The sequence below is a fragment of the Delphinus delphis genome, chromosome 19 (genome assembly GCF_949987515.2).
Source record: "Delphinus delphis chromosome 19, mDelDel1.2, whole genome shotgun sequence".
Taxonomy (NCBI): Eukaryota; Metazoa; Chordata; class Mammalia; order Artiodactyla; family Delphinidae; genus Delphinus; species Delphinus delphis.
In genome coordinates, this window is record NC_082701.1 from 16273552 (window position 1) to 16288289 (window position 14738).

The window sequence follows — 14738 nt, forward strand, 5'->3', positions numbered from 1 at the left end:
GGTGGCACAGTGGTTAAGAATCTACCTGCCAGGGCTTCCCTGGTGGCGCAGTGGTTGAGAGTCCGCCTGCCAATGCAGGGGACACGGGTTCGTGCCCCGGTCCGGGAAGATCCCACATACCGCGGAGCGGCTGGGCCCGTGAGCCATGGCCTCTGAGCCTGTGTGTCAGGAGCCTGTGCTCCGCAATGGGAGAGGCCACAACAGTGAGAAGCCCGTGGACCGCAAAAAAAAAAAAAAAAAAAAAAAAAAAAGAATCCACCTGCCAATGCAGGGGACATGGATTCGATTCCTGGTCTGGGAAGATCCCACATGCCGTGGAGCAACTAAGCCCACGTGCCACAACTACTGAAGCCCGCGTGCCTAGAGCCCGTGTTCTGCAACAAGAGAATCCACCGCATTGAGAAGCCCACGCACCGCAACGAAGAGTAGCCCCTGCTCGCCACAACTAGAGAAAGCCCGGGTGCAGCAACAAAGACCCAATGCAGCCAAGAATAAATAAATAAATTTAGTTTAAAAAAGGCCTTTCCCAACCCTAAGATTCTTCAAGTGATATGCTACTGCGAGCCCCTGAGTAACCTCTGGGGCTCCAGCCTCTGACGGACTCCAACCTAAGCATGCCATACAAGGACTGCGAGGTGGAGATTACGGCAGTGGCTCCAGACCTGGCCCTACGGCACCAAGGCCACCTCTGAGCTGGGGTGGCCCTCAGCCATGTACTGTCTCTAATGGAAGAAAAGTAGCCAATCTTCCCAGAGCTGCCAGATTCAGAATGCCTGAATGTTCAGAACCAGCAATGCATCCAGAGGGCCTCTCCCTTCACGGGCTGCCTGGCCGGCTGTTAGCTCACAACCGCTCTTTTCTCAGCCAGATGGGAACTCATCCCCCTTTTACTGCCTTATTGGAAGAGTTCTGAGAGAAGCACAGCCTGCACTATTTTAGGCATCCCCTTTTGAAGTTTCCATGAGAATCTACATCCATGGGAGTACTTCTGGACATAAGTGACATGGATTTTCGGTAGGGAGAGGAGACGCACAAGATCGCAGGAAGCGTCAGAAGAGAGAAGCGGGCCGTGGGAGGTGTGGGCGCCGTCTAATTATTTTTTGAAAACTTTTCCCAGTCTATCCTTTTAGCCATCCATTCATTCTCAAATTAGCATTTCCCCATGAGTCCTTGACTCATAGCCACAAAAGCAAGCCTTATCAGATGTGAAATAAACAACAGCAGCCCCACCCCCACCCCCGCAGTGAGTCCCTGACCCCAGAGGATGCTATGAGCTGCTGGGACTTGTTCTTTAGGAAGTCATGGCTGGGGAGTCACGGTTACCCAGCTCCCCTTACGTCTCCTTTTTAATGAATCACAGGTTGATTTCATGAGAATCAATGATTTCCCCCCTCCACCGGCTTCCTGGGATGCCCCCCACCAAGACCTGCGACCAAGGGCAGGTTCCCCGGAATGCAGTGGCTGAAAGCGACTGACTCATCAGAAGTCTCTGCGCCTGGGCCATGCTGATTCAACGAGCCGCTGCTCTGAGGCCACCCCTCCCCCAAAACATGTGGAAGGAGTTTGGGCCTCTGTTTCCAGTCATTCATAAGGCCTATGTTCCTGCTCAGCCTCGGAGGCCCAGACTCGGCTCTGCTGGAGAATCAAGGGTCTTCATCAGAACTTTGTCACTGAAACAAATTAACAACCCTAGCACCCATTTTCTTGGACAGCTTAGCCAGAGCGAGGCAACAGGAGGACTGGCCCTGGTCCTCCCGGTGTAGTTATAAAGCAACCAATCCCTGTCACACTCTGAGCACAACAGCTGGCAAGACAGAAAGTTCTCAATAAAGGCTGCAGCTGCTATGGTTGCTATTGTTTTTATTGTTGCTGTTTTTATCCTGAGGCCCAAGCAGTTGAACGCAGGGGATCAAAAGTGACCACCTGGAGGGGTGGGATGGGGAGGGTGGGAGGGAGGGAGACGCAAGAGGGAGGAGGTATGGGAACACATGTATATGTATAACTGATTCACTTTGTTATAAAGCAGAAACTAACACACCATTGGAAAGCAATTATACCCCAATAAAGATGTAAAAAAAAAAAAAAATATATATATATATATATATATATATATATAAAATCTAGGAGGGATGGCCAAGAAAAGAAGGCCAATTAGAAAACATAGACAAGACCAGCAAAGAACTTTGCCTGGAAAGTAGAAGTAGAAGGCTGTGGTTTGACACATCAGCCCAATTCACAGAACCAGAAGAGAGACAAAGGGTGGGGAAAATGGAGGAAAAACAGGGAACAAGGAAGGGAGTTGGAACCAGTGGAAGTCATAATGCGTCAATGAGAGCTATTTTGAGGATATGCTGTCCAATTAGACAGGATGTCAGAACACAGGAACGGGCCACCCTAGTGAGGCCAGGGGACCCCAGGAAAGGGCTCAGTCAGAGGGAGAGGTGTTCAGTGGAAGGGAGGACTGTCCATACCGCAAACACCATGGGCATCTCTCTTACTATCTGCAGGGAGGAGTTCTGGCCTGGGTCTCCAGCCCCGCCACTGACCTTTGACTAGTGACTTCTCAAATAGGTCCAGGGGACACTGGGTGACTTGGGCAGTGCCTGACCTTCCATTGCAGTCACCTGGCTGGGTGAGTCATCCAAGAACAAAACAGAGGCTAACGGTGCTGTGGATGCAACAAGTGGTTTCTCTAGAACAAGCTGTTAAGAAAGTTTATCTTATTTTTGTTCTTTCATTTACATGCAGCAGCAGCTCAGTAATCCAAGGAAGGGGAAGAAGGCAGGAATGTGGGATTCAAGGTAACACATATCTCTGTGCTCTGAGCAGAAAGCTTCAGTAAGCATCTCCCAAAGCAGTAGGGAGTCCAAACTACCGTACAGGAGGCAGGCTGATTTCAGGGATTTTCAAATGTTTAAAAAAAAAAGTGCATCAGAGCCAATTAAATATGGTACTTAACATCAGAAGCCGTTTGTGTACAATTTGCCTCGACCAATATTAAAATGTGTTACAGGTTGAATTGTGTCCCCCAGAAAGATATGCTGAAGTCCTAACCCCCAGTACCTACAACTATGATCTTATTTGGAAATAAGGTCTTTGCAGATGTAATCAAGATGGGGTCATTAGGGTGGGTGCTAAACTAGTATGACTGATGTCCTCATAAGAGGAAAACACCACGTGAAGACAGACAGTGAGAACGTTGCCGTATAAAGACAGAGGCAGAGATTGGAGTGATGTAGCTGGAAGCCAAGGAACGCCAAGAGTTGCCAGCTACCACCAGAAGCTAGGAAGATATGAGGAAGGAGTCCATCCAGCGTCTCAGAGGGAGCATGGCCCTGTTGACACCCTGATTTCAGATTTCTAGCTTCCAGAGAGAATAAATTTCTGTTGTTTTAAGCCACCCAGTTACAGCAGCCCTAAGAAGCTAATAATACAAAATGGATTTGCATTTCCATAGCATATATGACATGATTTTGAGAAACACTGCTCTGAAATACTCTGCATGATTGAAAAAAGCCAGCCTAACCATTTTGTAATGGTTAACCCACCTATGGATAACAGAAAAGTGTTTACTCTTCTTTTATACTTTTCTACTAACATATATCAATGGTGTTGGCATTCATTCATCCACTCACTTACTCAAATATTCACTGAGTACCTACCTGTGTCTGGCACTCTGCTAAGCACTGGAGACACACTGATGAGATAAACAACCCCCTTACTCTTGTGGAGCTTAGAGTTTAGCGAAAATCAAACATGCTCAACAGAAAGCCAAAACATACACAACGAAAAAGTACAATTTCAAAAAGTGGCAAAGGCACTAAGAAAATAAAGCAGGACAAAGCATCGGTAAGGGGAGGGTGTCTCCTTTAAAGAAAGGCCTCTCAGAGTGGCATTTCAAAATGATATGAAGGAGTGAGTCATGGGAAGATCTAGGGGACGAGTATTCCAGAAAGAACCCACAGCAGCTAGATGGTCCTCAGCCTCTTAAAAAAACAGCAGGAAGAGAGAGGGAAGAGGAGAGAGATAGAGAGGCGGTTGGAAACGCAGTCAGAGACCATAATACTGGGAAGCAGTAGCCATGGTAGGGAGTGTGGCTGTCATTCTCCATGTGGTGGGAAGCCGCTGGTGGGCTGTGAGCAGAGGTGAGCAGAAGATCATCCTGGCCACGAAAGGAGGGCAGACAGTAGGGGAACAAGACCAGAAGGAGACCAATTAGGAAGCATTACAACCATCCAGGCAGCAGATGGCAGGGGGCTGGATTTGGATGGTAGTGGTATCCATAGCATGGTTAGACCCTAGATGTTCTCTGAGGACTTGCTGATCCACTGGCATGAGGGACATGACCGAAAGACAGGAAGGATTTCTCCCTGAACAAGTGGATCCCCTTGGACAAAGTTCAAATGTACTGACCACTGGCCATGCCCTTTCACTGACCTTTCTTCAGCCAGTAGGCCCTGCCCTTGTAAGCGAAGCCAGAACATGTCTTGTTATCATCTCCAACTGGGATAATTAAGTCGCCATGTTTTATGCTGAACACTGCATAAAAAGGACAGAGTCCTGTCTTCTGTGTAGTTATCATCTAAAATTAACACCCAGCCCCTGGAAAACACCCTGAGGGCAGGGGGAGTAAACCGATGAACAGTGTAACAGTGGATGTGGTGGGGGAAGCATGGTGGTGGGACAGCAGACAGGAGACCTCAGGTCTAAAACCACTTTTACAGCTCCACTGGCTGTGTGACCTCAGGCACGTCCCTTCATCTCTCTGGTGCTCTCTCTAAGGTCCAGTGTCACATCTCTATTCGAGAACTTATAATTGTTCCCTCCTATTTAACGGGTGCAACCCAGCCACATCAGCCAAGCCCTGGAGACCTTCCTTTCCCCCATGCTCCCAAATATGGGCGGAACACTTACCTCAGGAGTTGTTAGGATTAAAAGAGATAACACAGATGAAAGAACCACGGATAGCAGAGTGGATGCTCAGTAAATGCTGGTTTCCTTCCTACTTACCTTCATGCAAATCACTTCCTGCACGAGGAATGCCCATCCCCCCCACACCCCTACCGCCTCATATGAGAGAGGGTCCTTGGTCTCTACAGGATACAGTGAAGAATCACTGGCCAGGAGACAGGAGCCCCCAGGGCTAGACCCCACCAACGCCACTAAACTAGTTGTGTTATCTTGGGCAAGTCACTTCACCTCTCAGGACCTCCCTTTGTGCTTCTCTGTAAAACAAACGGTATTAGATGAGATGATTTTCAAGCTGCCGCCAGCCCTGGAAGTATATATATTCCAAACAGAAAGCATCAACAAGCTGACTAATACTCTAGGAAGCCTAACATCCCAGGGCCCCAGAACCCTCAAATATTGCACACATGTCCATTTCTTCCTAACAGCCTAACTAATATTTGATTCAAATGTTGCATCTCAAGTTCTGGAAAATTTTATCAGCACAGGCCCCACCTCCCATCTGACTCATTCAGTATAGAAAAGAGGCAAGCCCATACCAAGTTCTGTTTGAGGCCCAGCCCAGCAGCACCCTTTTGGTGACCTCCTTGGCATTCAACTGTCCAATTCTGCTACTTTTCCTCCTGAGGCTCATATCTTGTGGGTAGAAACAGCAGGCGGTGGTGCTGTCACCAGCCCTTGCTTCCAGCCTGTCTTGGTAGGAAGGCAAATTGGTCCCACCATTTTGGAGGACAATTTGGAAAACCTATTAAAATTTAAATTTAAAATATTCGTGTCCTTTGACCCAGCAGCTTTCGTTTAAGAAATTCAGCCTGCAGAAACACTTGAACAAAGGTGCATAATAATGAACAAGGATGTCCCCTGCCGCTTTATCTGTAGTAGCAGATAATTGGGGGTGATCCCAATGTCTACCAACAGGGAATTGGTTAAGAAAATTCAGGTATATCCGCATAGCAATATGCCTTCTGGCTAGAGTTACAGCTCTTGGCATAAATAGTAATGGAAGGCCATGCACTGATATAAAAAGATGCTCACGGTATATTATTAAGTGACAATGATCCTACTGTGGATGATTCTGCTTGAGAAACAACAATAATGATAAATCATTATATATGGTGACATATAGATAGGAAAAAAATTCTGGAGTAACTGTCAACAGTGGTTATCTTTAAGTACAAGACTACAAGGGACTTGTACTTTCTACATTATTCTATTTCTGTACTGCTTGACTTTCTTTTCTTTTCCAGCCGTGCCATGCAGCTTGTGGCATATTAGTTCCCTGATCAGGGATTGAACCTTGGCCACTGCAGTGAAAGCGCTGAGTCCTAACCACTGGATGGCCAGGGAATGTCCTTGAATTTTTTTTCCCCCTACAAAAAGTTGAATTCGTTTTATAAGCTAAAAAAAACCCTAAAGCTAATTTTAAGTGTCTTCTCTTCTGTCTCAGTCTCTACATTTGCATTCATTTAAAGGTAGGCTCCCCAGGGCATGCCAGGCTCTCTACAAGCAAGCACCTTCAGCCCCAAAACCCAGTAACCTCTTGGAATCCCAAAGCTCAAGGGGAACTCCAGAAGTAACTTGGCCAGCCCGCTCCCACAGCCTTCAGGAATCTCCCAGGAGAGTGTGGTCTAGTCTCTATCTGTAGGGGTCCCAGAGTGGGGGCACCGCACGCCCTCCTCTTCCACCTTCCCAAGGAGTTGGTCAAACCTGCCCCTTGCAGGTGGCTCCAGCCCAGGTTCAACCTGGAGGAGTTTATCACGTGCAGTGGCTAAAGCAGGGGGTTGGAATCATCAGCGGTTCTCACAGACCTGGGTTCCCTCTATCCAAGAATCCCATCACCAAGCAGATTTAGGGTTGACGACAGGGACTTTCAAAGTGGCTACTGAATGTGCCTTTCGCCAAACTTCTGGAGCTTTCTTCCAGGGCGAAGTTTTTCAAGCTTGTTTTTAACTGCAGACCTCCCTTTTTTCCCCCCCAAAGAAATCCTTAAACGGACTTCCACACTATTAATCAGCTAAAGGAAAAACTTCTCCAGCTGGTGGTGGGGAAGGGCAAGAGCAAACCAACATCTCTCCCTTTGACACATTCACCCGTTTGCAGCCCTTGAGACCCCAAGAGCCTGAGGCCCAGAGGTAAGATGACTTGTTCAAAATCACCCAGCAGATTGACAGAAAAGCCTGTTGAGCCATGAATTGCATATTGGTTTCTCAATTCCAGACCCACAGTTCTTTTCATCCTGAGGGGTTTTTCTCTATATGAACAAAAAAGTGGCTTTTGTTAAGTTGAAAAAATGTAACACAAGTTTAGGTAAAAGAATAGACATACACATGAGAATTATTACATATATACATACCAATGAGAATTATTACATATACATATTACATATGCAAGTTTAGGTAAAGGAATACACATACCCATGAGAATTATTACATACATTATTACATAATGCAATAATTCTTGCATTATTACATATGCAAGAATTATTACATATGCAAGATTTTACAAAAAATATGAATAGAACACACCATCTAATTAATAGTGAACATTAGGGGGGAACAGAATTAGAGGGGAACCAGCCATTTACTCTCCAACATGTGGCTTTCATATAATGAGCATATATCACCTCATTCACCCCGTGAATGTTTAAATAGCTTTACTAATTGAACTAAGAAATGCTGGCAGGGAGGAAGAGAAGTCTTTTTGTGGGAACATGAAAGAAAACCAGAAAGGAAGACTTACGGTGGGTTGTTTTTTTCAGAGATGCTACCCCAAATTTTAAAAGGTAGAATAGCCTCAGTTTACTTAGCTTCTAGCTCCAAAGATTGTGACATACCATATTTGACCACATTTGATTTTAGGACCAAGGATAATAAAAGTGCTGGCTGCAAATGCATCTATCCAATTTCAAAATTTAGAGATTGAAAGCTGGATCTGGGTTTAACAGATATAGCCCCCTGCTTTCAAGGTAACTGTCTCAGAACCTGAGGAAGACAGAGTAGCCTGGGATAACCTCTTAGCATTCTGATATATGCAACAACATGGATGAGTCTCGAACACATTATGCTAAGTTAAAAAAGCCAAACTTGGGCTTCCCTGGTGGCGCAGTGGTTGGGAGTCCGCCTGCCGATGCAGGGGACACGGGTTCGCGCCCCGGTCCGGGAAGATCCCACATGCCGCGGAGCGGCTAGGCCCGTGAGCCATGGCCGCTGAGCCTGCGCATCCGGAGCCTGTGCTCCACAACGGGAGAGGCCACAACAGTGAGAGGCCCGCTTACCGCACAAAAAAAAAAGCCAGAATTGAAAGGCTACACACTGTATGATTTCATTGATATGACATTCTGTAAAAGGAAGAATTGTAGGGACAGGAAACAGATCTGCCAGGAAATAAAGGTGGGGAAAGGAAATTGTTGACAAGGAGCTCAAGACAACTCTTTAGGGTGACGGAAATATTCTGTATCTTGATTATGCTGATGGTTACTTGACTGTGAGCATTTGTAAAAATTCATAGAACTGTACACCTAAAAAGGATGAATTTTACAGTACATAAATTACACCTAAATAAACTAACTATAAAGAAAAGAGTGTTCCTGGCGATACTGTGTGCATGCAGAGAAAGGCAGATTTTATAAATTTTTGCTGCAGAGTCTCCCATTTAAATAAACACCAGCAGTTCACACAGGGAGAACAGGCAGTGTCATCTCCCTGCTGCCACCTGCACTTCCACTTGTGACCTGGGCTCCATCAGCCACAATGATTGTCCCACTCAGGAAGGGCCAGGGGTCAGGAGAAGAGAGAAGAGGCGATGGGGTGACGCAGCAGGCCAGCTCTGTGGGCAGCAGAGGGGGGTGGGTCAAGCCAAATGGTTGATCCCTGAAGCCGCTCAGTCATTCCCCCAGTTAATTATCTGTCTGCTGATTCATGAGTTGTGGTTCCGGTGGGCATGTTTCCTGGCTATCCCTGCCAACAAGGGCAGAAGGAGTCTTAGGGCTGGGAGGGGATGATAACCAGAGATCCTGAGTGGGGCGGGGAGCTGTAGAGGGGGAATTTCTACTAGGAAATTCCAGAGTCATATCCAGACTCCCCCTCGTCACTGTTGCCTCCTTGCCCCAATTATGCTGTGCCCAAGAGACCTCAGCCGCTCACACTCACAATTTTGAAGGTGGTAAAGAAGAATGCTGCCCTCCTGTGTATATTCCCCCAGGAGGTGGGGGAAAAAGCAAACACTTCACAGAGTATCCCCTGAGTTTCCAGCACCCTCAGAGCAGAGGTCTAAATGGTGCAAAAGTATAGAGGTCCAAATGCCCAAAGAACTCATGGGCTTGGCTGTATTCTAATATCCTCCAGAATGCCGAGATGGAGCACTTGAGGATCGTCTATGAATGAATACAGACATTCAAATATTGGGTATCTTAAGGTGAGGCACATCTCCTCTAGATGCCTTTTCATAGCTTTCCATAGGTACGTATTTTGCCACCTATGTGTCAGCCACTGGGCATAGAGTGTCAAACAAAATAGACATGTCCTTCTTCTCAAAACCTGTGAATGTATTTTACTTTCCTCTTTTCCCAGGGACAGAACTTAAGGTTTTCTCATGGATAAAGCAAATGTATGGGCCTCTCTTCCTCTTGGACTCTTCTGTGAAATCTTATTGCGACGGAGCGGCTGAGATCTGCCAAGCCACAAATGCAGAATGGGTTGAAATAAGGAGGAGTCCCCTGTCACATAGGCATGGGAAAAGGGATCCCATGGGTCTCATTTAGGAACCTGGATTGTATTCATGCATGAAGCAGTAGCAGCCTTACCTCCAATACGTTGTAGTTACCAAGGATAGGAAGAATAATGCCATTTATTGAAAACTTTTTTTGTGCCTTTATCTCATTTAACTGGCACAATCATAGAAGTATTATTTCCTCCACTTTACAGATGAGGAAACTGAGGACCCAAGAGATTAAGTCACTTGCCCAAAGTAAGACAGATAATAAGAGGCAAAATCAAGAATTAAACCCACATCTGATTGGCTTTAAATCATAGCTGTCCCCTTCCCCAGCCAACAAGGCTTCCTCCTATGTCTCTCCAGGCTCTGAGGGCTCCTGCAGAGGGTTTCAGTTGGAGAGTTTCCACGATATAAATCAGGAGGAGAAATCAGCACCTCAGCTCAGAACTAATCAATTTAGATGGTGATAGCAAACAAAACTTGTCACTCAGTAGGTCTCAGATTAGAATAAAGAACCATATTTGGGGGCTTCCTTGGTGGCACAGTGGTTGAGAATCCGCCTGCCAATGCAGGGGACATGGGTTCGAGCCCTGGTCCGGGAAGATCCCACATGTCGCGAAGCAACTAAGCCTGTGCGCTACAACTACTGAGCCTGTGCTCTAGAGCCCGCGAGCCACAACTACTGAGCCTGCGTGCTGCAACTACTGAAGCCCGTGCCTAGAGCCCATGTTTTGCAACACGAGAAGCCACCGCAGTAAGAAGCCCGCACACCGCAACAAAGAGTAGCGCCTGCTCGCTGCAGCTACAGAAAGCCCGTGTGCAGCAACGAAGACCCAATGCAGCCAAAAATAAATAAATTAAATTAATAAATTTATATAAAAAATAAAAGAACCATATTTGGGGAAGCCACAAGACCCAAGAGTTCTTGAGTGAAGCTAAAAAATCACCTTTGCACATAAATTCCAAAACTCAAGTCTACACTCAAACAACCTCTCTATTCCCCATACGAGACTTTCCCACTCTGGGGTGGCCTCTCTGTGCCACCGCCACCCAGTTCTGTCTCTGTCCCTTCAACACTGTGTATCCCAATATAGCTCTCCAACTCTCATCCTGCATCTGCTTCCCAGGGATCTGATGTTACCTGCAAGCCAGCCCCCAACACTGAGATGGGGGATTTAATGACAATTGCAACTGCTTTTACGTGGGGCTTATTACTCTGGGGGTCTTCTCTAGAGCCCATGCTCTTAAATATGACTCTATCCTGCCTCTCAGAGGGAGTCTGAGGCTAGCTCAGTACAACCTATCACCACTTCTGGAATCACCCCGATCACAACAATGAATCTGTGAACAGATCCCCAAGAGGATATTTCATGCAAACTTAGGTATGTCAATGCAGTGGAATCCTCTACGTATTATTGAAAAAAAAGAACAGATCGACAAAAGGTATACTCAGGGGTGGAGAAAGAGACACCAAAATAACAAATACGCTCTTCATTTTCACTAATTGATCCAAGCACCATGCTAGGCTCTATCTTGTGTTACCTTACTTACTTCTAAAACTGTAAGAAAATATAATGATTAGATTCAGAAATCATTCTGAAATTCAGGAAGCTGTAGATGTGGGGAAAAAAAAAAAAGCAAAAATGTTTTAAGTTCATGGAAGCAGGCATCTCCGTAGGAGACACCTGAATTGCCTCTGGATTTCTCCATTCAGACAGCATCTGAACCAAGGCTCTAACCTCTCCCAGGGCTGAATGCTGGAGATTCATAATTCCATGCCACAGTCATCAGGCTGCTCACTGCAGGCTAAAGACATCAGCTGACCTGTTTGAGCATCTGTCACATGGGAAGCTTCAACAGTAATAACTTAAACAGCCCCCTATATATTATCTCTAACTCCTTCATCAAGTTATGGGTCATAAATTGTGATGATTTCATGAGTGTATACTTATCTCCAAATTCAAGTCATATACATTAAATATATACAGCGTTTTGTACGTCAATCATACCTCAATAAAGTGGGTTTTTTAAAATGATGCTGTTGCCCTCTCCTGCACAATCTCTTATACATGCACGAGTCTTGAAGGAAGTCATCAAGTATTTATGAATAGCTATCTTCGAAATGGCCTTAGCAATAAATCTTACTTTTTAAAAAATATCTTCTGCAGGAACTAAATTGCCCTACAATGAGTACTACTCTTTTCACTAAAAGTAGGTATATGCACACTTGTGCGTCCTCTGCAGAGAAACACAGAGGACCAGGAGCCAGAGTTCTCCCTGGGAAGGTCACCCAGGCTCCAGAAAGATCACGGGCAGCACCCTTGGGCTGTGCTCTGCTCTGCCCCTCGCAGCACCAAGGAGGCCGAATGCCAACTGCCTTGGCAGCTAATCGTGTGCGCAGCAGCAGGAGAGACAAAGCCAGGGAGCCAAGCCAGCTCCAGGGACCCCTGGCGTAGCAGCTCGCATACAGTGGAGATTTTTCGGATGCTGGGTTTGTCCCGGAAGCAGAGGCACCGCTGCCACCCGGGGACACTGTAGGAGGCAGAGCCCTCATCCTCCTCCGAATCGTTCCCGCGAGGGGCCACCAAGCAAAAACCAAACAGAAACTTGGGAGAAAGTGTACACAAAGAGAAAGGGGAATGTCGAGTAACCGGCAAACCCGGGGGCGCACACACTCTCATCCGAGAAGCTACAACCGCATCCCTCTGCCAACGCGCGGGAACAGCCCCGAGACGCCCCAGCTCGCCTTGGCTTCCAGAGCCTTCGGAGGGCCGGGACCACCTGCGATGCGCGCAGCCGGGGCTGAACTCGGGGCTCAGAGATGCGCCCACCTCACCGCGCACGTTGAGACCCCCCGGAGCGGGCGCCTAACCTGGCTAAGGGCTTCGGTGTCCCGGAGGACCCGCCCCTAGGTAGCCTCTCGCCTTTCCCACAGCGGGGCCCGGAAGGTCCCCAGCTCCGGGCTCCGACAGCCCCAGGCTGGCCCCGCGCACTCGGAGCGCAGCCGCGCAGGACCCGCCCGCCCGGTTTCCCCGCTCGAAGTCTGCACACTTGGCTGCGTCGCCGCCGCGCGGGAGCCTCACTCACCTCCGACGCCGACGCCCGCCAGCGCTCCCAGCACCAGCACAGCGGCCCACAGCGGCAGCGCTCGCATCTCGTCCGCTGGCCGCCGCACTCCGCCTCGGCCGCGTCCTCCAGCCCCACAGCTAGCAGCGGCGCCCGCGGCCGCTTTTCCCGTGGCCGAAGGGGAGGGGACGCAGGGGGTGGGACGCAACGGGGCGGGCCGTGGACTTGCGCTTCCTCCCCTCTGGCACTTTTCTGGACCCTCCACCGCATGGGGGGAAGTGAGAAACCGCCGCTCGTTTCTCGCCACTTCGGCTCAGCCGGCGGGGATCGCCGGCGGGTACGCAAGGCAAGACTGGGACCGGGGAGAGGGGTGCGGGGGTCGAGGTCGCATCTTCCGCAGACATCCTGGTCCCAGGGTGCGCGCTGGGCACTTGGAATACTTAGAAAAACCAGGAGCCTCTGGCACTTTTCCCTGGAGACACCCACGCGGCTTTCTCTTTCCCCTGAATTCCTTGGGCACTTGCCCTCTGTACCTTGAGTTTTGGTCATTCACACATTCATTTAATTGACAAACCTGCTGAATGCCTACTCTGTGCCAGGCCCCGGTTTAGTCCTTTATTATTCACTAATTTTTATCTTGGGTTGGTTCGGTTTTCAGGTAAACTGTAAACCTCTTGAGGACAGGACCACATCTCAAGCTGTGTAAGTATTTGATGTCCAGAAAGGGCCTTTCTCTACAAATGCTTGCTTGCACAGGGTAAGTACCTGATAAACGTTTCAAGACACAGTCAATATACAACCTCCACTCAAACTCACAGGCTTTGGAGCTTTATCTTACTCTCTTCAAAGGCCTCCTGCCTCCGCCGAATCCTACCTATTGCTCTCTGGGTCCTCCCCAAACTAGAAACTTCAGGAGGCTCAAAGGGGCAAAATGCTAGGGCTATGAGCAGGAGGCCACCAGTGGCAGGGGCTGGTTCAGGCTGCCTCGATGGGAAACTCTAAGGATGATTAAAAACAAGGCCTGAAGACTTCCCTGGTGGCGCAGCAGTTAAGAATCCGCCTGCCAGTGCAGGGGACACGGGTTCGAGCCCTGGTCCCACATGCCACAGAGTAACTAAGCCCGTGCGCCACAACTACTGAGCCCATGTGCCACAGCTACTGAAGCCCGTGCGCCTAGAGCCTGTGTTCCGCAACAAGAGAAGCCACCGCAGTGAGAAGCCCGTGCACCGCAACGAAGAGTAGTCCCTGGTCGCCACAACTAGAGAAAGCCTGTGCACAGCAACAAAGACCCAACACAGCCAAAAATAAATAAATGAATAGATAAATTTATAAAATAAAAAAAAAAAATAAGGCCTGAGGCATCAGGCAGGATTTGGACATCTCTCCAGCTCTTGGGCTCCCCTAAAGGCTTTCAGGTTGCCCCTGGGCTTCCCTAAGCCCTCTCCTGAGACACACAAGATACCTGAAAACTGGCCCTGCCTCAGATGTCCAGCCTCATCTCCCATCCTAGTCCAAGAAGATACTTAGCATTCCCGAACACGCCATGCCTCTCTGATTGATCTTACTTCCTTTTTCCACCTGGAAAATTCCACTTCTCTTTCAAAACATCTCAGGTGTCACTTCTTCCATGTAATCTTATCTGATATCCCCCTTCCTTCTGCCCCACCCTCAGCAGAGATGGGCATTCCCTCCTCAGACCTCCCAAACACTAGGATACACCGAAAGAATAGCACACATCAGCAGAAGTGTCACTAGCAATTTGCAAGGAGGCAGGGGAGGAGCCAGCCCACAGTGGGTAGATGGGCTTCCTGACCTGAGGACAATATACCTCTCCTAGCTGCTGGAAGGCCTCTAGGTCAGAAGCCATTTCAACAGTGTTGCCATTGCCCTGGTGCAAAATCCAGATCACACAGCCTGGTTACATCTCTGCCTCGATATTTACTTATGTGTTTAATTCCCATATATATATAACCAGTCTCCCATTCACCTAG

General features: G+C 48.1%; 1 protein-coding gene across 4 annotated transcripts in view; it reads right to left on the bottom strand.

Moving 5' to 3' along the window:
- Nucleotides 1-13116, bottom strand: part of ITGB3 (integrin subunit beta 3) — a 57212-nt gene extending 44096 nt beyond the window's left edge. For all 4 annotated transcript variants that reach the window (XR_009517126.1, XM_059998680.1, XM_059998679.1 and 1 more), the window contains exon 1: nucleotides 12769-13116. Coding sequence is in view for 3 of the 4 variants with exons in the window: in XM_059998680.1 (XP_059854663.1) it covers nucleotides 12769-12835 (67 nt within the window). In the remaining variant the exon portion in view is untranslated. The remainder of the gene's footprint in view (nucleotides 1-12768) is intronic.
- Between the last annotated feature and the right edge of the window lie 1622 nt (nucleotides 13117-14738).